The sequence below is a fragment of the Asterias amurensis genome, chromosome 17 (assembly GCF_032118995.1).
Source record: "Asterias amurensis chromosome 17, ASM3211899v1".
Lineage (NCBI taxonomy): Eukaryota > Metazoa > Echinodermata > Asteroidea > Forcipulatida > Asteriidae > Asterias > Asterias amurensis.
The window spans coordinates 1,099,299-1,124,221 of NC_092664.1; the positions used below are offsets into that span (position 1 = coordinate 1,099,299).

At 37.9% G+C, this 24,923-nt stretch overlaps 2 protein-coding genes across 2 annotated transcripts in view; one reads left to right on the forward strand and one right to left on the reverse strand.

The window, feature by feature from the left end:
* LOC139949528 (structural maintenance of chromosomes flexible hinge domain-containing protein 1-like) overlaps positions 1-3,976 on the forward strand; it is an 88,275-nt gene extending 84,299 nt beyond the window's left edge. The window contains exon 41 of the mRNA XM_071947905.1: positions 259-3,976. Within this exon, the coding sequence (XP_071804006.1) occupies positions 259-446 (188 nt within the window). The 3' untranslated portion in view covers positions 447-3,976. The remainder of the gene's footprint in view (positions 1-258) is intronic.
* Positions 3,977-7,555: 3,579 nt separating this feature from the next.
* Positions 7,556-24,891, reverse strand: LOC139949868 (sushi, von Willebrand factor type A, EGF and pentraxin domain-containing protein 1-like). The gene is made up of 4 exons (XM_071948429.1): positions 24,747-24,891; positions 18,971-19,216; positions 18,082-18,390; positions 7,556-12,531 (listed from the first exon to the last, which is right to left on the reverse strand). Exons 1-4 carry the CDS (start codon positions 24,811-24,813, stop codon positions 12,164-12,166), a joined length of 990 nt encoding a protein of 329 aa, XP_071804530.1. The 5' UTR covers positions 24,814-24,891; the 3' UTR covers positions 7,556-12,163.
* Positions 24,892-24,923: the final 32 nt, after the last annotated feature.

Genomic DNA, 24,923 nt, shown 5'->3' on the forward strand with positions numbered 1-24,923 from the left:
CAACTGTTTCAAAATTGCTCATTGACCTAAAGGCCCTACCTATAGACCTTTATCATCGGTGCAGCCATCTTGAATTTTTCCCATTGATATGAATGTAACCAAACCAAGGCTGGTTCCTAATTGCAAAATGACTGTTAGCATTCATATTTGTTATTCGATACAAGGAACATGACCAAGATGGAGGCAGCATGAAAGAGGTCTATATAGTCTGAAATAGAATTGTTTTTCACTTGTCTGTTGTTTTGCTTTTGTCTTAAGGTGTGGCCCAGTCAGGTCAGACACTTGAGTCCCAGGAAAACTCTAGTCGTGTTCCACTGCATGGTAAGAGAGGCCGTTCCATGTCCAGATCACCAGCAATGCCAATGGAGGACTTATCATCCCCGGGGACCCCAAGGACAAGGCGCACTCCAAACCACTCTGCCTCTCCTGCTAAGAGACGCAGATGAAGCAACATTCGTATGTCTCACTTTTGCAATAGGAATATGAGACTTGTATTAAGTACTGCATCTTAAGCCATGTTAAGCTGTGTTCCCATTGGATATGTTCTTCCACTGCCACATGGAAAGTTACTGTGACTGGCTTTAGTGTAAATCTACTGTGGGTTCCAACCTGGACTTATATTCCAAGACGTTTGCATAGCATTTTACAGTGTGGCCATGGTTGGTTTACAACGTGGAGCTGTTGCCACTGGACTTATAGCGGCCCTGTTAAGTTACTGTTGCTGACCTCTTTCAGCTTGTTAGTTTTACGGTCGCGTTGGGAGGTCAGTTTACTATGCATCCCCATTGGATTTAATTTTGTCATTCCACAGAAAAGTTGCGATACTCTAACTGAAAAAAGTCCCACAGGAACACAACTATAGCATAAGTACCTCCATTACAAAGGGTACATTGTTGTATATACTCAAGACCTGGGATCTGTTTCTAACCAGAACTTCAAATCCAGTTGCGTTTTAAAACTCTGTTAGGATATGGTAATGGTGTCTGATGACTTTACATGGAGCACAAAACTTAGGCCGTGTCCCAAACGGTGACTTCAGCTACAGCTACGGCTTGATCAGTGCGTCTGCCAGTTTTGTAGAGTAGGCAGACGCGAGCGATCTAACCGTAGCTGTAGGCGAAGTCGCTGTTTGAATGTGTGCAAGACTGTGGGGTTTTGGGGGAGAGAGGAAAATTAAGACTGACATCTTTTGCCACAAGGGAGTTTTCAATTAAGTACTGTATCTCTTATTAACTGTTCCTTATAGTGTTCCTAGAATTTCTTAAAATTCTTATTTTGTTGTACTTGCACAGAAAGTTGTATTCATCAATTTGTTACTGTTTGCTAGTTGTAGGTTTGCACAAACAATCTAAAATAATCCAATATCCTCTCCATATATATCCCTTTAAGTTATACTTATTCTTGTTGTTCATAGTCTCATTTTTATTTAGTTTATTGTGTTATATTTTTATTTAATGTGTATTTAATTTTAATGTTTCCTTTACTTGATACAAACCTATTTCTCCTGTGTCCATGTCAATACGATTTTGTTCCCTTTTAGAGGCGCGTGTTTCACCCCTAATTTTAGTTTGATTGTGAAATAAACCTCCTACATGTACATTTTGGACAAGCTTGCTTTAATAGGTTAGTAAGTGCATACTTTACAGTTTGATATGACCAATCAGTAAATTGTTACAATATTTCATCATAGATTCAGATTGCCAAGAATCCAGTCTGTCTATCAGTCAACAGGTCAAGTGAAATATTGATGTGGATAATTTGCTGCCCAATAACATATTATACAAATAATGAATGTGCAATGGTGCCAATATTTTGGTTGGAACAAAAAATGCTGGCGAATGGAACGAAAAATGCATATTGAATGACGTAGCGTACAATGGTATGTTTATTTACTGTTAATTAAGGGACAATTCTCCAATGAATGGCAATAATCTGCTTAGGTGTTAAATCATACAGGATAACAGAGTTAATGGCAGTAGTCAAATTTGTTATAGACATAACAAATGAATTGTTTCATGTCTTGGAAGCTCCTGCAGATTTTAGCACATTGGAGTTTGGTTTCTCTTTGAAAGACAGGGGACACTATTGGTAATTGTCAAATACCAGTCTTATCACTTGGTGTATCTCAACATATGCATAAAATAACAAACCTGTGAAATTTGAGCTCAATTGGTCGTCGAAGTTGCGAGATAATGAAAAAATAAATAAAAAACACCCTTGTCACACGAAGTTGTGTGCTTTCAGATGCTTGATTTTGAGTCCTCAAAATCTAATTCTGTGGTCTCAAAATCAAATTCGTTGAAGGTTACTTCTTATCGAAAACTATGTTACTTCAGAGGGAGTCGTTTCTCACATTTTTTAAAATACTATCAACCTCTCCCATTACTCGTTACCAAGTAAGGTTTATGCTAACAATTATTCTGAGTAAATTACCAATAGTGTCCACTGCCTTTAAATAATCAAAAATGTATGTTATTATACTAACATTTGAATATGCTCTTTCTAAAGTTGACAATTATTTATCATGGAATTATTCCGCCCAACAACTTGTCAATTTGGAAAAAGTGGAGTGGGCGTTTTTACATAAGATTCACCTGAATTTACATGTACAATATAATACAATGAAATATCCATTAGGTTTTTGTGGTTGTGCATCTGATATCAAGAACATGTTTCAATAATAGTTGTAGAATCCCATCAAGAAGGAATGTAGATTTGAACTCCTCGTAAGATATTGTAGTTGCGTAAGTTTGCTGAACACCGTGTTGTTTGTAAGGACAAACTAGTTTATTGGGTTTCATGTTTGTATTTTGTATATTTTTAATCATAACATTGTTGTGATGTAACTTTTTGGCTAACATTGATAATCAAAGCAATATCTCTATATGAAAATTATGATTCATTTACAAGAATACCTGTCGGTGAGATTTCTGTATCAGCAGCCAGTGTTTGTAATCAATCAGATAATAAATCATCTCTCTATCTAAATAGTTTACATTTCAGTCTCTTAAACTGATGATAAGGACTGCTTTATTTTAGCTTCTCTGGTTATAACCCTACTCTTTGTAATTATTTGATACAGCTTTGAATAAAGTTACATTTTTTATTAATTTCGCCAACTATCTCATGATCTGAATCAGTTTTATTTGTGGTATTTTTAGCGAGAATTAATCGCAAAATGAATAACTAAAAACCTTTTACTAGTTAACATTGTTTTGTGGCATACAGCACTATATAAATCATTAAACATTTTTTCAAACCAGGGTCACTCACGTAGGTTGTATTCCAGTTGAACTTTTAATTTAATATTCGGGGAGATTATGAACAAAAATTGAGTCCCGTTAAAAATCAGAAGTGCCACTTCTAGATACCACGACTAGATACCTAAATAAGACTCCCAGGAACAAGAACAAAACATGTTTCAAAGTGTGGACATCTTAGAATTTAAAATGGCCACCTTTTTATTAATATTTTTCTATAAATTTGGTGTTGATTCTAAAATACTGTTGTTGGTGAATAACGTCACATTCGCAATGACTATAAAGCTATACAAGCTATAGCATTAATACAATTAATATACATTATACGACCCAATTAAGCAATCATATTTTACTCCGGCCATTTTGAATTGCCGCCTATTAAATGCATTTTTGCCCGTATCATGGTCCATGAGCCGCACAGAATTTTGGTGTTGGTTTCTCTACAAATGTTTGCAGGTTCAATGAATCCAATAAGAACAATATATTGGATCATTTGGTTTAAGGAGCCATCTTGAATTTCAAAATGGCCGCAATTTAAATGTGCTTATTTGACGTATCTTGGTTTGTGGAAACTCGTACATGCGGGTCAACAAATCCAACAAAAACATATCCATCCAAAATAACTCTGACAAACTGGCCCTGGAAACATGCACTTGACAGGCGGCAATTTTGAAATTCTAAATGGCCGACTTAACTAAAAGATTCAATATTTGTTTAGTTTGGTGTAATATATATATTAATTATATTAATGCTAGTTTGTAAAGCTTAGTAGTTATTGCAAATGTTCAATTTGTCACCGAAAAGCAGGATTTTATGAAAAACGAAAAGCAGAAGTTATGGAAACAAATACATAAAAAGGTGGCCATTTTAAATTCAAATATGGCCGCCATCTGAAACAATTCAGTTGTTCCTTTTATTGCTTTATATGTAATTTTAGCCACAAAAATCACGGTTTTATGACATTCACATTCAAAGTTGAAGGAAACTTATAACTTTAATGGTAGCCATTTTGAAATCCAAGATGGCCGCCATCTGCCAGATTTTCAATTTTGCCAACATGTATTTTCTTGTTTTGTAGGACCTAAAGAAGGTATCTAGCTAGGTGGCATGTTCTAATCAGTTATTTGCTACGGAGCTCCATAAGCTCCTGGACTAAATTTAAATATCCTTATCCCATGATCGAGGACCCATGGGTAGCCTTAAGATTCGGGGATGAGTGATATACAAATTCAATATGAAATAGGTGTAAAGAGAATGTAAACCGGAAAAAGGGTACGCTTAGGAAACTAATGGATAAAACTAACAAAAACACTAACTCTTGGGGTACACACTTGAACACATGAGAAAAACAAAGATCGGGAAGGGAAAAGTCGCGAGGAATTTAGTAAAAAATATAAACAATGACAACTGACTTTTTAGAAACAGAAAATGTACATTCTATCAACTCAAAACTCGCATACAAATTGTATGGAGAATGACAAATCAACTTTGATAAGTTTAACTAACTGGACTATCTTAAAAATAAACTCAACAACTGTTTCAATCAAATGCTAAAAATCCAGAAGAGTTGTAAAATATAAAACTTTTGCCTGATAAATCTATTGGTGTAGTAATGTGTAAATAAACCGTTGCTTGGATTGAATCAAAAATTAATAAATACCCATCAAAAACTAACTATGGGATACAAATAGCCTAAATAACCCTTCTTAGCTATGATGCACCTATTTTTTTTATCATGGTTATTGTACCTAAAAAACAACTCAATTAAAGCTTCGTACAATATCCATATTGTTTCTGCATTTTATAAATGCTCACAGATGGCGTTGCATCCCTATCATCCCCAGCGTCGTCAAGTGGGATAAAGACAACACATTTTAAGGTGGGGGTTGGTGGGTGGGGCAAATCTATTTAGATGGAGCCTGCTATAAAGTAACGTGGTGTCTTTTACGGCCTGGGGTCCGGGCCCGCGCCGAAGGGCCCAGGTAAATTTTGCATTCTAGATGCTCTGTGGTGCAATCTTGGAACAGAACATAAGCCTTTAGAATGCGAGTAGTAGAAGAAACTTCCCCGGAGTTAACAACATCTTCAGGTGGGGTTCACAAGTTTAAGGGGGCAAATCTGTCAAAGAATGAGGTCCGGGCCCTCATAAGGACCCGGGAAAATTTTGCATTCTAGATGCTCTGTGGTGCAATATTAGGCCAATCAGAGGCATAAATAATTGAACAGAACATAAAGCCTTTGAAATGTGAGCAGAACCTTTTGAGTTAACAGCATCTACAGGTGCGCATGTAAGACCCAAGTATTGGGCGGCAAATCTGCAAAGAGCGAGCAAGCTTTTACGGCATGGGTCCGGGCCCGCGTAAGGGCCCGGGACAATTTTGTATTCTAGATGCTCTGTGGTGCAATCTTAGGCCATTTAGAGACCCAATGGCAAACGAAACAGTAGAATAAGCCTTCAAATTTTGAGCAGTAGAATTTGGGCCTTTTCGGATTTTGGAAATACTTTGACTTTTATTAAAAGATGGGTATGGATTGTTTGCAATGTTTGTACGCAAGGTTTGCGGGAAAATAAAACGATCTCAGAAAAGTCTCAGTTGAATGTGGCGTCAAATGGAACAGAGTTAATAATAACCTTGGGTTCGGAGTTACCTGGGGAAAACATTACCAATATCGTTTGAACTCGCCATAGAGGTTGCAGAACGGCACCGCGTCACCGTAAAGTAAACTATAGTGAAGAGAACTAAGTATGGAGAGACACGCACGTACATGTACGTGCCCTTGTAAGACACACGAGTTAACAAAACTGGGGAACATTGTGTTCCTCCACCCCCCCCCCCCCCCCTTCCAGGATTGATAACAATGACAGGACACGGGGTTTGGGGTGCGAAACATGAGTTTCATAATAAAGGTGGGCAAGAGATACGGAGAACATTTGATATTGTGTCCCCCACCCTTCAAAAATGAGGTGCGGTGGGGGTGGAGGACACGTCCCTTCCACTCTTTCAAGGGGGAGGTGCAAATCTGTCAACGATGGAGCTTGCGTGTAAAAAGCCTTTACGGCGTGGGGTGCGGGCCCGATTAAGGGCGCGGGAAAAGTTTGCATTTCAGATGCTCTGTGATGCAATCTAGGGCAAAAGTTTTGTCCCTCACCCTTCAAAAAGTTGTGTCATACTTGCCTCCAGGATTAATGCCCATGGTGTGACACAAGGTTTGGTCTTACACAGTGCAAAACTTGGGCTTCATGACTAAGGTGGTCATTGTTCAGCGGGTGCGAATGCTCTATATTCCGACACCCCTATGTTCTGACACCCCTATGTTCTGACACCCCCATGTTCCGACACCCCTATGTTCCGACTACGCAACCTGTGTACCGACACCCCTATGTTCAGACATGTTCCAACATCCCTTTGTTCCGACACCCCTATGTTCCGACATCCCTACATTTCGACTATGCAACCTATTTTCCGACTCCCTTATGTTCCGACATCCCTTTGTTCCGACACCCCTATGTTCCGACATCCCTTTGTTCCGTCACCCCTATGTTCGAACACCCCTGTATTCCGACACCCCTGTTCTGACATCCCAATGTTCCGACACCTTTTATGTTCCTACTACTCAACCCAGATATGTTCCGACACGTTCCGACATCCCTTTGTTCCGACACCCCTATGTTCCGACATCCCTTTACTCCGACTACGCAACCAATGTTCGGACACCCCTATGTGTCCAACACACTTATGTTCCGACACCCCTGTTCTGATAACCTAAACACCCCTTTGTTCTAACACCCCTATGTCCAAAAATTTGGTGTTGGCCATTTTTCACTAATAAACGTACCGGTAACCTATATCCTCCTCTTACCAGTTTTCACGGTATTATGCATTTGTCTTTGAATTTGGAAAAAAATAATGATGCCACATATCAAGCGATGCCCTAATTATCTTCATTTGTTAATATGAAGTATGCAAATATATATTAAACTTGATGGACATTGAAATGTTCACACCACACACCGATCTTCGATGACTTCAACTGGCCCCATTTGTTCTGAATTTTCCTGTTTTCACAGCAAACGAGAAAGTATGGTTTCCCGGTGAAGCCATACATGGAAGAAACATCTGCAGTGACTACAAGTGTTCTTTGAGACTATGTGTATGACTCTATAGCCAGCAGCTGTCTTCATTTTATTCAAAATATTTTTTTATTCAATTTCAAAAATTACCATGGTAACTTGCAACAACAAAAAAATGTGAATAATTACTGGCTTTCAAATCTGTTTTTTTTTTCTTTTTTTCTTTTCTTTCTTAATATTTATAATAAAGCGTATAAACAAACAGTGAAAGTTGAATCAACGAGCTGATGTTCAAATTTTAATTTTAAAGACAGTGGACACTATTGGTAATTGTCAAAGACCAGTCTTCTCACTTGGTGTATCTCAACATATGCATAAAATAACAAACCTGTGAACATTTGAGCTCAATCGGTCATCAAAGTTGGGAGATAATAATGAAAGAAAAAACACCCTTGTCATACGGAGTTGTGCGCTTTCAGATGCTTGATTTCGAGGCCTCAAATTCTAAATCTGAGCTCTCGAAATCAAATTCGTGGAAAATTACTTCTTTCTCGAAAACTACGTCACTGTAGAGGGAGCTGTTTCTCACAATGTTTTATACTATCAACCTCTCCCCATTACTCGTAATCAAGTAAGGTTTTGTGCTAATAGTTATTTTGAGTAATTAACAATAGTGTCCACTGCCTTTAATAATAATATTGATATGAGGGTTAATAAAATAAAAAACCTCCAAAAATATTAGAAAATGATATAACGCACATGGCTTCTTTAAGCTTTTTTTTCCAGAATGCTCAGCAAAATATTCAGTCACATGATTTGATCATCATGAATTGTGAATTGAAATAGTGTTTGATGAAACTTTTTCGGTGGGCGACTCATCTGGATCCCCAGAATCAAAGAAAGACATTTTTGTTAAGATTCTGAAACGTCCTAGTGACCAAAGCACAACAATCACCAAAAGTTTAAGTGGAGCAGGAGAGTGGATATAGAGAAGATGGGAGCTGAATACGAACATAGCTATTTACTTTTAATTAACTTAAAAGTTGTAATAATAATATGCACATAATTTCTGTTGAAATGAATTTACTTGTTTCAAAAAATACTTCCTCGAACTTTATGATCAACTGATCGAGGCATTCACTTCTGAGGGGAAAAATATATGCTTTATTATATCTTTTTTATAAAGCTTCAGTATAGTTATAAGACCTCTATTCAACGTTGACTCGTGTTCTATTCCCTTCGGATGCGCCACCGAGTCCACGATGCATTTTGGTTTACTGTTCACCAGTGTAATATCGAATGCTGCTTCTGTGCTGTTTTTTAAGTGTGTGTTTTTTGCTCTTTATCGTATTCGACTTTAATTTGTAATAAAGCGCTTTTTTCTTCTTCTTTTTATAAATGGGCTATATAAATCTGTTTAATAAAAAAATGATGAAAATGAGTAGGTTTATTATGCGACAGTTTGTCCCGGTCTTCTAACATGGATGTAGATGACCTAAAAAGTGACACGTCATGACGTAACAGAGTTTGCTCGAGAGGACGTTTAGGTGGGTGTTAAAGGCAGTGGACACTATTGGTAATTGGAAAACCTCAGTCTTCTCACTCGGTGTAGGCCAATCTCAACATATGCAGAAAATAACAAACCTGTGAAATTGAGCTCAATTGGTCGTCGAAGTTGCGAGATATGAATGAAATTAAAAAAAACCACCCTTGTCACACGAAGTTGTGTGTTTTCAGATGCTTGATACCTCTAATTCTAAACTTGAGGTATCGAAATCAAATTCGTGGAAAATTACTTCTTTCTTCGAAAACTACGTCACTTCAGAGGGAACCGTTTCTCACAATGTTTTATATTATTAACCTCTTCCCATTACTCGTTACCAAGTGAGCTTTTATGCTGATAACTATTTTGAGTAATTACCAATAGTGTCCACTGCCTTTAAAGTCAATGATAAGATCACATTCCATCCGTTGAACCATGGTTGGCCACTGATAGGGATATGTTTCGATGGCAATTTTCAGGATAATTATGATAACTTTGGGCTGTAAATTTGAAACAAATACTTAATGTTATAACTTAAAATTGAAAAATAACCGTATAATTTTACTACGCAATGAATTGATGTCATACTTTACCACAAAACGGCGTCAAATATATTATTTTGTGAGATCAAGTTAGGGAGTCTGATCCAACATTAATTATAAAGAATAAAGCAATCACAAAGGAACAATTGTTTTCTCCCATCACACATTTGAAAGTTTATCAATTAACACTCATAACAAGATATTAACAATGTTGTTATTGCCACTTTTCCCCCTTAAGTATTAAACATTGTATTGTCACTAATTTTCTCCGATGTGCGAACCAATGTCCTTGCTCCTATTGGTTAATTTCCGTCCAGGTATGTGTTGAATGACAATGTCACATTATAACACGTGACGATAACAACACATCTTTTGCAATTAATGATACTATTATTGAACCCATCGCTCCAATAAAGAGGTTTACAATACTTACTTACTTTTAAAGTAGTCATTTTTTTTTACATTAAATAAGAAGTGACGTAATAATTACCAATTAATGATAAAAAGAAACAACGCATTCTAAAAAACGTCTTTTACATAATAATTATTATTATAATAAAAAAATAATTAAAAAAAATTACCGTAAATCAATTAACACCAATATTGAATGCGCCCATACGTAGTTTTATTAACAACCTGCATTTATTATTTCTCAAAAACTATAATAGGCCTACTTCTCAGGGAGTTGTTTGTCACAATGGGCCGAATTCCTAAACGAAACTAGCAAATGCTTATAAGCGCAGGCACCGAGCAAAAGCAAAAGTTCATCAAGCAGAAGTTGAAGCAAAAGCAATTGCTTAAAAATGAATAAATAACTTTTTGCTTTTGACTGATTGCTTTTTCTAAAGCTAGCCCAGAAATTGCTTGTAGGTTTTTAATAAAGCGCTATTCATGTGCAATGAAGCCTGGTAAAAGTGGAGCTTTGCTTTTCCCACACGATTTCAAAAATGGCTGTACAGAGTGGTGATCAAACTGTTGTCAATGTGATCAACAAGTAAATGCTGGGTCCAATTTCATGGCTCTGCTTACCGTACGGAAGCAACCGTAAGCAGAGAATCGGCGCTTACGGAAGCAGGGAATTATGTGCTTACGGAAGCGTATTTCACGAGTCATAGCAGCGTTTTTTTACTTCAGCGCGTGCGTACTCCACGTCACTAGGCATTCTGCGCGTGCGTACTCCACGTCACTAGGCATTCTACGCTTACAACTAGCGCAGAAATTCGGCGCTTGCACGTAAGCGTGGAATCGTGATCGTAAGCGAAGAATTCGGCGGTAAACAGAGTCATGAAATTGGGCCCTGAGTTTTGGTCAAAATCATCCAAAAACATCCTGTTGTAACTATATTAGACAAATCTTAACATACTGAGTAGCAAGGAAATGGAAGGCACTTCAGGATGCCAAAGCTACAAACACCGGGAAAAAACATGATTGACAAACAAAATTGAAGAAGGTTGCCAACATGAATGAGTAGTACAATTTTACATTCGTTAGAAAATGATATGTATAAAGTGTTGTTGGTTTTGTCATTCTATCTTCCTAAGGGAATCGATGTGTGATGAAGAGGTTTTCAACTAGTGGTTTAATCCAAACGAGGCCTGGTTCTTGATAATTTTACCGAGACGAAGTCGAGGTAAATTATCAAGAACCAGGCCTTGGCGGGTTTAAACCACGAGTTGAAAACCGATTCAACACACTTTGATTCCCGTTCATAAATACCTTTTCGGTCAAAAACATCATCACTTTTTGGTCAAAAAGTAAAATAAATGCAAAATTTTTAATTGTTCAATGATTTCTTTCAACACAACATCCCTCCAGCTATGAAATGGTAAGGCCCTCCGCCGTCCTCGGGTAAACAACTCCTTATAAGGGAATGCTGTGCGCGTATGTCCCGGCCGTTGCTCTCGACCAATAGGAATGAAAAAACTGTCTTATAAGAACAGGTGCAAGCTCGCGTGTCACGCCCATATTTCAACACATTTTAGTGGTCATAAACAAAGGTTTATACACACCCACGTGACACGCTCCCCACCAATAGGAATAGCGAAACTGTCTGAGGTATTTATGAATGTTTAAAAAAAGCCCGCACCGCGAGCACATAAAGGCCATGGCCACTATATACAGAAAGTATCAAACTAATCAGAATAAAAGACTGGAAGACAATGAGCCGGGTAAGGTTACCAGGAGTCAAGAAGATCTATAAGTGGCATTGCATGCTATGAAATGAATGTGGTTGGAAAGATTCATCCCTACAAATTGTTTAGTACACCTTTTACTTCGTGAACTAAAATGCCGTCCGCCATTTTGTAGAACCAGGTTTGACGCCACAAAATGGGGGACGGTTTTTATATAAATATCTTTTTTGTAATGAGATATCGCCTATCACAAGGCCGGACGGCCACTGTGGTATAATAGTCTGTGCATTAGGATTTAGGCATGGGTATCACCACTAGGAGCCTGCGGCTGGTAGAGTATGTAGGCTTGTTTACGGTCAAGTGTCTTGCTCAGGTACATGTGTCATGATAGGAATTCAAACCCACATTCTGCTGCTACTGATCACACCAGAGCTTGGTCCCGTGAACTAGGAACCGCTCGGTCACCACACGCCACAAAGTTCACGAAAAACCACACAATTTCGAGGGCTTAATCATTATTTTTTAATTTGAAAAATCTTTCGAACAATATTTGTTACACAACAAACGCTCAATCCAAGGCTACGTTCCTTAGATTATTACTTGTGTTTTTTTTTTTACATGTTTTGATCACGAATCGAGGCATCACTAGCAGCAAACAGCAGAGGCAAAACCTCAGCTTTGTTGGGTTTCCTCCCGTCCCCTCTTGGACCGACTTGGAACGCCGGGCTGTCAGGCGGATCCTCCCACATATCATACTCCTCCCCGGCTGAGGATGGATATATCCCGGCAGAGTCATCTTCCTTGCTACGGTTCTTTTTGAGGCGTCGTATGACGTAATACTTACGACAGACAAATACTGCAATAATGAGTAAAGTCATGGCGCACAGTACAGACACCCAAATGAGCCCTCGTGTAGTCCAGACCTTCCAGTCTACATGAGACATTGGAAACAGAGTCGGAGCTCCATGGGACGTCGATGTGCCTGCAATACAAACAAACCATTCACAGTTATGGGAATAGTATAGGGCATTCAGTAGCATTTCACCCCGCCTCCGTGACTCTCTGCCTCAACATCTTAAGGACACACATGACATCTCACGATTCCAACATTCTCTCAAACCCCATCTCTTCAGATTAGCCTAAAAACGTTGTCGGGTGAAATTTTCTTCTTGTCTTTGACCAGCGCCTTTGAATAGCACACACAGATAAAGTGCGCTTTACAAGTGATGTGTTATTAGGTGTTCGGGCCAACAGCCCGGAACACCTCTTATTTTTGTTCGGTTTTTTTTAGGTGTTCGGGCCAACAGCCCGGAACACCTCTTATTTTTGTTCGGTTTTTTTTTTTTATTGATACTTCTTCTTCTTCTTCTTCTTCTTCTGTACGTCCCTTGTCCCCCTACAAAAACATCTTTCCAAACATCGTATGAACTTGAAACTTCACACATAGTTAGATATTTATTAGGAGAAGAAACCGTGTGAGTTACGTCATGATGACGTCATCAATTCTTGAGTTATGAATATTCAAAGTTTATTAATTCAAAAAATCATAACTTTTGATCTACATGAGGGATTTTTACAATCGAAACATCATCGGAATTGTCATTGAAAACTCCGTAAACGCCTCACAGACATGACCCCATTTTGATGTTGTCTTCCGGCTCAAAAGAGAGGTTGAAAATTTCAAAATTCACGTATAAAGAACAACGTAAATCCCCATTGGTATGTGCGTAAACATTGCACGTGTATTAGCGGTGCAGCAGAGCACGCTCCAGTGATCGTCCATTCTGCTTATTAGCGGCGATTGTCCGCTAAAAAAATCACACTTCCCAAGTACATATAAAGTTGAAACTTCACACATAGTTAGATATGTATAAGGAGAAGAAACCGTTTGAGTTATGTCACGATGACGTCATCAATTCTTGAGTTATGAATTTTCAAAGTTTATTATTTCAAAAAATCATAACTTTTGATCTACATGATGGGTTGTTACAATCGACACATCATCGGAAAGTTCGTTAAAAACTCCGTAAATGCCTCGCAGACGTGATCCCATTTTGAGCTCGTCTTCTGGTTCAAAATCGAGTTTGAAAGTTCACAATTTCTTGTATAAAGAACTACGAAATTTCCCCATTGGTTGTGCGTAACACTTGTGGCGTACACGTGTAGTGTATTAGGCATAATTTATTTGGTGGCATGCTGCCAAGTTTGTTGTACTCTGTGCCATAGCGTGATATGCATAGAGCTATATAGCTATGCAGAACGCTGCGAAAACGATTTCATTTCAATCTTCAGCGTCAAATTGTTCAAATGTTACCCTTCTGATGGCTTAGTGGTCAATGTGGAATTGAAGACGAAGTTTCGCTGAGATGGCCACCTACTTCAGTGATTCATGGGACTTTTAATTATGTGAGAAAACAACAGTACAAAATGACGAACATTGGTCATGTTTTGGTTAAACACCGAGAAGAATAGAGACGTTACATCGATCGACCACTCCCCCCGGGTGAAGGGCGTTTTGGGCCCACGGAATTCACGTCAGTATTACGATATCTATTACTTCTTGAACTTAGCATAATCATCAATTGTTTTGATTATTTGTTAAAACAACTATCCAAGTTATTTTGAGTTAAATATTTTTGAAGAAAAAAAATCTCTGAAATCTCTAACATAAGCCCTTTCAAACTTTCTCTAGTAGTAAAGGACGTTACGTAAACTAATCTATTTCTACCTCCATGCACAGACATGGATGTTACAATACAAAACATTCAAAGAAAACAGAATGGTTAAAGCATAAGGCCCAAGCAATTAGGAGTGGTCTTGCTAAAATAAACTGCCGGATTAAACAAAACTTTAGTACAAACAAATCAATAAAACAATCCAGATTTTCATCTTCTTCTTCTCTTCGTCCCTTGTCCTCGAACAAAAGCACACTTCCCAAACTCGCATGAACTTGAAACTTCGCACATAGTTAGATATGCATTAGGAGTGGAATAATGTGTTAGTTAGGTCATGATGACGTCATCCATTCTTGAGTAATAAAAATTCAAATTATTATTTCAAAAAATCATTATTTTTGATCCACGTTTTTTTTTTTACTTTTTTTTTTTTAATATTATCAATAGAGCGCGAAAAAGCTTCATGAAGAATAGTCTTCGTTCAAGGCGGTTAAAACATACATGCCCCTTACAGTCTTTTCTTCAGTCGTCAGTCAATATTTCCTAAGTTCATATTTCCTAAACTACATAAGCTATTTTGACAATCTGTACATCATATGAAAGGGCTTTACGTACTTGACAGAAATGGATATGTTGGTGAACTTTCGTTGACCTTTTGACCTGTTTAAACGGGAAGTGACTGTGAAATGATTTGAAAGGGCGTGGTTTATTGTCTTTTAGGTCGAAATAAACATCCTTTGATGCTTTACCATCACACCATACAAGTCTGGCAAAGGTCTGGTTTAAAACAAATATTACCGATGACGTCACCAAACATACACTTTTACTAGATGACGTAATCATGTGGTTTTGACAGTTTTTGTAATTTGAATCATTTATTACAAATCTTGAGAACAAAGCAAGGTGTAATATTTGTTTTTTTAATCCAGGCTTTTACTCCCGGAAACCGAACACCTTGAGTTTGTTCACAAACTCTCAATCTCTAGTTTTTTATTGATACTTCTTCTTCTTCTTCTTCTTCTTCTTCTTCTTCTTCTTCTTCTTCTTCTTCTTCTGTACGTCCCTTGTCCCCCTACAAAAACATCTTTCCAAACATTGTATGAACTTGAAACTTCACACATAGTTAGATATTTATTAGGAGAAGAAACCGTGTGAGTTACGTCATGATGACGTCATCAATTCTTGAGTTATGAATATTCAAAGTTTATTAATTCAAAAAATCGTAACTTTTGATCTACATGAGGGATTTTTACAATCGAAACATCATCGGAATCGTCATTGAAAACTCCGTAAACGCCTCACAGACATGACCCCATTTTGATGTTGTCTTCCGGCTCAAAAGAGAGGTTGAAAATTTCAAAATTCACGTCTAAAGAACAACGTAAATCCCCATTGGTATGTGCATAAACATTGCACGTGTATTAGCGGTGCAGCAGAGCACGCTCCAGTGATCGTCCATTCTGCTTATTAGCGGCGATTGTCCGCTAAAAAAATCACACTTCCCAAGCACATATAAAGTTGAAACTTCACACATAGTTAGATATGTATAAGGAGAAGAAACCGTTTGAGTTATGTCACGATGACGTCATCAATTCTTGAGTTATGAATTTTCAAAGATTATTATTTCAAAAAATCATAACTTTTGATCTACATGATGGGTTGTTACAATCGACACATCATCGGAAAGTTCGTTAAAAACTCCGTAAATGCCTCGCAGACGTGATCCCATTTTGAGCTCGTCTTCTGGTTCAAAATCGAGTTTGAAAGTTCACAATTTCTTGTATAAAGAACTACGAAATTTCCCCATTGGTTGTGCGTAACACTTGTGGCGTACACGTGTAGTGTATTAGGCATAATTTATTTGGTGGCATGCTGCCAAGTTTGTTGTACTCTGTGCCATAGTGTGATATGCATAGAGCTATATAGCTATGCAGAACGCTGCGAAAACGATTTCATTTCAATCTTCAGCGTCAAATTGTTCAAATGTTACCCTTCTGATGGCTTAGTGGTCAATGTGGAATTGAAGACGAAGTTTCGCTGAGATGGCCACCTACTTCAGTGATTCGTGGGACTTTTAATTATGTGAGAAAACAACAGTACAAAATGACGAACATTGGTCATGTTTTGGTTAAACACCGAGAAGAATATAGACGTTACATCGATCGACCACTCCCCCCGGGTGAAGGGCGTTTTGGGCCCACGGAATTCACGTCAGTATTACGATATCTATTACTTCTTGAACTTAGCATAATCATCAATTGTTTTGATTATTTGTTAAAACAACTATCCAAGTTATTTTGAGTTAAATATTTTGAAGAAAAAAAATCTCTGAAATAACATAAGCCCTTTCAAACTTTCTCTAGTAGGAAAGGACGTTACGTAAACTAATCTATTTCTACCTCCATGCACAGACATGGATGTTACAATACAAAACATTCAAAGAAAACAGAATGGTTAAAGCATAAGGCCCAAGCAATTAGGAGTGGTCTTGCTAAAATAAACTGCCGGATTAAACAAAACTTTAGTACAAACAAATCAATAAAACAATCCAGATTTTCATCTTCTTCTTCTCTTCGTCCCTTGTCCTCGAACAAAAGCACACTTCCCAAACTCGCATGAACTTGAAACTTCGCACATAGTTAGATATGCATTAGGAGTGGAATAATGTGTTAGTTAGGTCATGATGACGTCATCCATTCTTGAGTAATACAAATTCAAATTATTATTTCAAAAAATCATTATTTTTTATCCACGTTTTTTTTTTTTACTTTTTTTTTAAAAATATTATCAATAGAGCGCGAAAAAGCTTCATGAAGAATAGTCTTCGTTCAAGGCGGTTAAAACATACATGCCCCTTACAGTCTTTTCTTCAGTCGTCAGTCAATATTTCCTAAGTTCATATTTCCTAAACTACATAAGCTATTTTGACAATCTGTACATCATATGAAAGGGCTTTACGTACTTGACAGAAATGGATATGTTGGTGAACTTTCGTTGACCTTTTGACCTGTTTAAACGGGAAGTGACTGTGAAATGATTTGAAAGGGCGTGGTTTATTGTCTTTTAGGTCGAAATAAACATCCTTTGATGCTTTACCATCACACCATACAAGTCTGGCAAAGGTCTGGTTTAAAACAAACATTACAGATGACGTCACCAAACATACACTTTTACTAGATGACGTAATCATGTGGTTTTGACAGTTTTTGTAATTTGAATCATTTATTACAAATCTTGAGAACAAAGCAAGGTGTAATATTTGTTTTTTAATCCAGGCATTTACTCCCGGAAACCGAACACCTTGAGTTTGTTCACAAACTCTCAATCTCTAGTTATTGTTATTATTGTTATTATTATTATTATTATTATTATTATTATTATTATTATTATTATTATTATTATTATTATTATTATTATTATTATTATTGCTGCTGCTGCTGCTGCTGCTGCTGCTGCTGCTGCTGCTGCTGCTGCTGCTGCTGCTGCTGCTGCTGCTGCTGCTGCTGCTGCTGTTGCTGTTGCTGTTGCTGTTGTTGTTGTTGTTGTTGTTGTTGTTGTTGTTACTGTTATTATTTGTTGCGTGGTGGTTTGGTTGGTTCTGCAAAACTTGAACCAATCTAAATAACAGGGGGCAGGGTGAGTGAACTACGCAACCAATTTAATCAAATTGAACATATTCAACTGATTACACCAAGAATTTCACATTCGAGCAGTGGAAGTATCCAGTTTCCTTATTTGAACAATATCCATAGAGCTCTATGACAATATCCGACTTTTTCAACTTTTTGCGAGTTGAATGAAACCAGTTGGTAGAGCAATATTAAAAATGATTTTCATAAAGGCATCGGTATATTTACTTGATTTTCCTGTAGTAACTTCCTCAGTCGTTGTCGCTGTCGTTGGTGCAGCGGTCGTAGTCGCCGGAATGACGATGACAGGGAATGTACAATGCGCTACGTTTCCTGTCATGTCCCTAGCAGTGTAGGTGACAGTGACTGAACCCGCTATGTAATCATCTCCTGGTTTGTGAGTGGCTAAGATTTGAACATATTTGGAGTTGTCAGTAGCAAGAGGAGCTTCCCACGTGACTTCCATGTGAGTTTGATTGCTCTCTAACTGAGATGTGACGTTAGTCGGACATGATTGGAAGATCGGAGGAAAAGGATCTGCGGAAAAAAGGTACATTTCAACTATAATTTAATGGATTTAAAAACTCATCTGGTAAATGGCCTATCCGTTGCTAGACGTGAAATACCTCACATTTAACTTCATGACTCCGTTAGCACAGCGAAAACATATTGCAAAAGACCTTTCATTCTTTGCAAACAGGGCTTACCATTTTGTTATATACCATATTCCGATGCCAAAGTTGGGTAAAAGTTATACGAACTTTAATGCACTTGCCTTAATTCAAGTAAATAATAACGGATAAGGTTTTCAATGGCAGTATGTTCCCAAAATACTGATATCTATAAAAGGTAATTTCCCCTTGGATTCTCAAAGTCCCATCCCATCAGTTCCTGCATGATTATTTTGACTAGGGTTCTGATTCACAAAGACCGGGCCTACCAAAGCTGCTTCGAACTCTAGCCCTATATAGGACTCTTCCTCTGTACACAGTATAATACGAAAGTGTAAGGCCGCCAGGGCTGGTTCGATCTCCGTTATTAGTGTATCTTCACCTCTTGTTTTTGTATATGGGTAGTGCGGGCAAAAGTCAGTAGGACAACAAGAGAGTATTCTTACCCTTAACAGTAATAACAAATGAACACACTTTGAGATCTCTGTAATCCGTTGTGTTAATCGCTAGATAGTTAACTCGAGTTAAACCGATTGGAAATTCTTCACCGGGATTATGGCTAACGGTTTGTGATATTGAGCCATCTTGTCCTACTTCCAGTAAGTATGGGTGGCTCCATGACACCTTAGCAGTGTCGCTCTCTGATGTTGTGTTTACTGTCATTGGTCCCGGACAGTTTGCATATTTGAAAGCTGAAAAAAATGAAATAATAGTTAATATTGAAAACAATTTGACCCTCAGTCGGCACTCTTTTATTTTGCCTTTGAAGTAGGGTTGGTCACCCGGGGAAAATAACAACCAAAATAATCTTCTGCAATGTAATGAAAACAACAGGCCAGACGTGCGTTGTATATATAGAAAGTCAGACAAACACTTATAAAGAACAGTGTTTTATATTATCTTGTTGAATTTACTCTTATTTCTGGCCGAAAACGCCCAAATCGAAAAATCAAATATGTAAATATTCAAGACAGTGGTCCGTGTCGTGAACTATTCACGTGATTTTGCCCCAAATCGCAAATTACTCAGATTTCGGCCGTGTCGCAATTAAGTAAGTAACTTCAGACAACAACAATAACACTTAGCCAGATAATGATGTGATTTCCGCCACAGCTTGACACTGCAATTTATTTAAGTGTTATTCATAAATACCTCAAACAGTTTCGCTAATCCCTTTAGCAAAGTGGCCACACCAAGGACTACCACGCCCTTTTAGCAAAGTGGCCACACCAAGGACTACCACGCCCTTTTACCAAAGTGGCAACATCAATGACTACCACGACCTTTTGGCAAAGTGGCCACACCAAGGACTACCACGCCCTTTTAGCAAAGTGGCCACACCAAGGACTACCACGCCCATTTAGCAAAGTGGCCACACCAAGGACTACCACGCCCTTTTAGCAAAGTGGCCACACCAAGGACTACCACGCCCTTTTAGCAAAGTGGCCACACCAAGGACTACCACGCCCTTTTAGCAAAGTGGCCTACCAACATAAACACCGCGGACAACCACCCACATGTGTATCACACATGAACACTGTGGGGGTCAAATGACCCAATAAAGTTCAAACAATGTTACGCACCTTGCCTAAGTATTTAAAAAGTCCTACCCCTAAATGCTTTTCCACAAGTTAGAAAACGAGGGAGAAATGGCCATGACGAAACCTCCAGGTATACGCTAAATCTAACTTTACAGTAACTACACACGATACAAATAGAGAAGTGTAGCCCAGACCTAATAACCCATCAGAAATTCCCCAAGTCAGAGAGCGAGGGGGACAGGTAAGATAGCCCTACTGAAACACGGATGACACCGTTATGATAACACCGTTATGATAAAACCGTTATGATAACACCGTTATGATAAAACCGTTATGATAACACCGTTATGATAACACCGTTATGATAACACCGTTATGATAACACCGTTATGATAACGTATAGATATTGACGTTCGCGACACGGCAGAAGTCGTGAGTATTTACGTATATATCGTTTAAGTGAAGTTTCGGTTTGGGGCAGAACTGGTAAATTTGGTAAAGGTGTTAAATTTGCATCGTGGAAAGAGAAAATTAATTTTGTTTTTTACCAATACACCGATGTGTGTTAACAATGTATACTCATTACTTACCCGAGTTATGTGCAAAAAAATCACAGGCAAATTACTCGGGTAATAATAGTCGTTTGTGTTATTCTCTATTTCAGAATTTTTTTGGGTAATATAGGCCCTATATATTTTCAGAACAATAATATAAGAAAAACAGTCACGTTGCACAATGTGTGTGCTTTCGGATGCATTATTGTCAATGCGAAGGGTTCATCCATTTTCATAACAAACGCCTTTAATTGCCCAGAGTACACCTAATCTGAAGGTAACATGTCCCTTTAAGAATCTTCGCAATTGACGCTATCCCCTTATACCAGCAGATGTGACTTTTATTTAAAGGCATTTGCCATTTGGGTAGTTGCGCAACAGTTACTTAATCACATTTTCTTGATTTTGTGCAGGGTCGTTGCCGTGCGATAAAGGCCCTCGTGTTCGGCTCGGGCCTTTATCACACGGCCGCCGACCCTGCCGGTACGTTGAAGAACTCGTCGCTACCCTTTTATTCCCTTATGTTACCATTTTTCACGTCAGGTGCGTATGTGCGCGCAGACGTCATACGTGAGCATGCAATTAGCCCAAAGTGGTCACGTCACCCAGAAACAACACAATTTTTTGTCGTTCACGTTTTTGCTCGCGTAACGTGCAGCTAAACCGCGCTAATTACCTAGATCTAGGTATTAGCCAGTGTTGAAGAATATTTTTATAATAATGTTATAGTTTTAAGGTTTTTTTTATATAGCGCTTTATAGGCCGCCTTGCGCGATCTAGACGCCATGGCTTGTGGCTGTAGCCGAAGTCGCCGTTTCGGACACGGGCAACGACTATCACACGGCTGGCCGAGTTTCTAGTAAAACCATAGTCAATTATGTATAGGATAATGCCCGAGGTGCGCGCCATTCGTGGGTAAGAATGGCCCGAGGGCGAAGCCCGAGGGCCATTCGTACCCACGAATGGCGCGTTCACCGAGGGCATTATGCGACTTAACCCACACCTGTGACGTCATGCTATTGTTAAAATCGCTCCATTATTTCGCACGAATGGCGCGATATTGTTTAATTTTTAAGTCAATTGTTTGTATGTATTACGTAAGCTTGTTCACTCCAGTGAACACCACTGGTGGTGTGTGAACAATGGACGAAGACCAACATTTAATAGGAAATATGCTCGTTCCTTCGATAGTGGCATCATAGATCGGGAGCGAAAGTGGCAGCAGATAAGTGATTTTGTTTCTTGACTTAAAGTAAATTTAGACAAGTTAGTGATAGAAACAGATTATCAGATGATGTTGTAGCCGACTTTCTCGGTCTACAAAAAAACCAAAAGGTGAAGATAAATCAAGTGACCTACCCGCGTACAAGCCTGTGGTTTCAGATTTGTTTTTAATAAACAAATTTAAGCTACCTTTATGATCAACAATTTCAGTTGAATTCCTGTTATTTTATGATGATATTGAAAAAAGTATCTTTGCAATCTTAAATTTTAGGGACTTTACTCACTTACCATGTTAGTGTATGATAAATTAAGCATTTTGAATTAATAAAAACAAAAAACAAAAATACTGGTTAAAATGAAATTGATTTATCTGACTTTAAGACCTGCTTAAATTACTGTTGTAGTTCTGTAATTATTTTTTAACATCTCAGCTAAATAATAATTTAATAATGTAGCTGTTCACTTGTGGAAAGTGTTAACGATCATTTTGCAACACATGTGTAGCTCAATAAACCTGTGTTTAAAACCATTAAAAACAAAATAATTTATGGTCCATGGCGTCATTGACTTCATTTACTTTATTCCCTAACTCTTTTATGCACAATGGGTGAATAGATGTACCCATCGCGCCATTCGTGCAAAATAATGGAGCGATTTAACAATAGCATGACGTCACAGGTGTGGGTTAAAGCACTATAAACTAATCGACGTATCATGTCACGCGCTCTAAACCAACGGAAAGGCAGACTTTTTGTATAAAGGGTGTTATAATAGTCTAGTGATCGTGCGCCCGTGTTTTGCGGGAACTAGTGCCCGAGTGAACACATAGTCTTTTAATTATTGACTGGTTACAACTTTAAAGCGCTTGAAAAGGCGAAGTAAGTTTGTTGCACTTGACGTAGAGGCAACCTTGATAGAGCCCCACTCATTCCGAGGACTATACTTTACTGGGGATGCTTACGACTGTTCACAACATACTAATACAAAACACGATCAGACATCATTGATACAATCCTTTCATCCCTTCAGCTTTAATCTTACTATATATTGCATGCTCTCGCCGCATATCATAGAGGTGGACCCTTATCTCGCAACTTGAGCTCCACCAATTGAGCTCAAATCTTCACAGGTTTGTTATTTTATGCATATGTTGAGATACACCAAGTGAGAAGACTGGTCTTTGACAATTACCAATAGAGTCCAGTGTCTTTTAATTATATGTTGCAATCAGGAAATCAATGAATGAAAAATGTTTGTCATGATGGTTGGTGGATGTAATAATTACATCTATTGTCAGATGAAGTATTCAAAATCTGAGATTTGTCGCATTTTAATTATTTAAATGATCATATTTAAATTGTATTGAGATTGAGTGTCTGGTGGTAATTGATTGTTAGTTACTTGACTTTATCGTGGACACGAATGGTGGATTGGCGGAACTCAAATCCATAAAATAAACATGCTTGTGACCACCAGTGATGGTTTGATTAAGAAAAAAGGTGTTATTAAAGTCACCTGGAAATATAATTTTTTTCTTTCAAACATAAGAGTATATGCTTACGAACAATAAAACATTTTTTTTAGTAATTGTTTGTCACGATTTATATGTTTAAAAAGTACATAAAGTTGTTTGGGGGCTGACTCCGCCTACCCCTTTTGTGACGTCAATCGAGGCAGACTTTGCCTGCAATGCATATAGTAAACACACGTGCAAAGTACATGTACGTCCAAGTCGTGAGTTGGTACGTTTCAAAAAGTGTTTTTCTGCATTCAGCAGCAATACACCTGGTCGGCATTGCCGGAAAAAAAAATCTTTTTTTGAAACGTACAAACTCACGACTTGGTCCGTACATGTACTTTGCAATTGTGTTTACTCTACGCATTACAGGCAAAGTCTGCCTCGATTGACGTCTCGAACAGCGCCCTCTCGGGTCGGGGTCTACTCTTAAATTTGTAAATAACATAAGAACTGATTTTTTAAAACCTTAGTTAGCTGTTTATTCACATTCCACTCATCAAAACACATATACTAGTGACACAAGCTTTATTTTGAAAAAATACCACTTCCGGATGACTTTAAAGTCAGAGCAGGATACACACAATTACAGAAAGTGGGTTTATCATCATGTTAATTGTAATAATTATTAAAATGTTGTCATATTCATATACTTAGTCATCGCATAGGCCTTTTCTTTATAACATATTAGTCTACAACATGCCTAGCCTCACTTTTGTGGCCAAAATTCTGAATCAAAGGATTCCGAAAGTTGGCCACAAAAAGGGGGCACATCATCATCATGTAAACTGAACAATATTGATCAAATAGAGAGTAACCTATAACCTACTATAATTGTTTGACTCAATTAGTCATCGAAGTTACAAGAGAATAGAGAAAGAAAAAACACAATTGTTGCACACATTGTGTGCTTTCAGATGCCTAAAAATGATTTAGGCCCGAAGTTTTTTAATATTTGAGTGAGAAACTATCTCTTTCTCCAAAACTACGATTCTTCAGAGGGAGCTGGTTCTCACAATGTTTTATATATCAACAGCTCCCCATTGCACGTTAAATCAAGTAAGTTTCATGCTAGCATTTAGATTATACCAACTGTCGCTGCCTTTAACGTACACAATTTGTTGATAATTTTGAAATGTCCAGATGTTTGGACGAAATCAAAATATGCTTTATTCACCGGGAAATATTCAATGAATATGAAAGAAGAACAAACCATACACAATGATATTTTATTTCTAGACGTTGGTGTTAACACGAAATATAAACGGAAATTACTAGGAGTTAAAAAATAATATGGTTCAGCAATCTTGCACTTGTTAATAATACCCTTAGCATATTATATGCCTTCTGATTTGTTTATAAATGACCAAATATGGATCAAACTTACCCATTGATGGCAGCCAAATTGCAGAAAGAAATATAATCCATCTACAAAATACATGGAAGGTACTCATTGTGCATAACAGGAAACCCTAAATCGCAGTTTAATGAATTGGTTTTGTAAAGTGAACTCCACTGCTATGATGATGATATTTCAGCACACACTAACATTCAATTGTCTCTC

Excerpts from the sequence above, each read along its gene's own strand:
- LOC139949868 (XM_071948429.1), bottom strand. The coding sequence starts at position 24,813 with ATGAGTACCTTCCATGTATTTTGTAGATGGATTATATTTCTTTCTGCA. Across the intron at positions 19,217-24,746 it reads AATTTGGCTGCCATCAATGG|CTTTCAAATATGCAAACTGT; the intron begins GTAAGTTTGATC and ends CATTTTTTTCAG. Across the intron at positions 18,391-18,970 it reads ATTTGTTATTACTGTTAAGG|ATCCTTTTCCTCCGATCTTC; the intron begins GTAAGAATACTC and ends TTTTTTCCGCAG.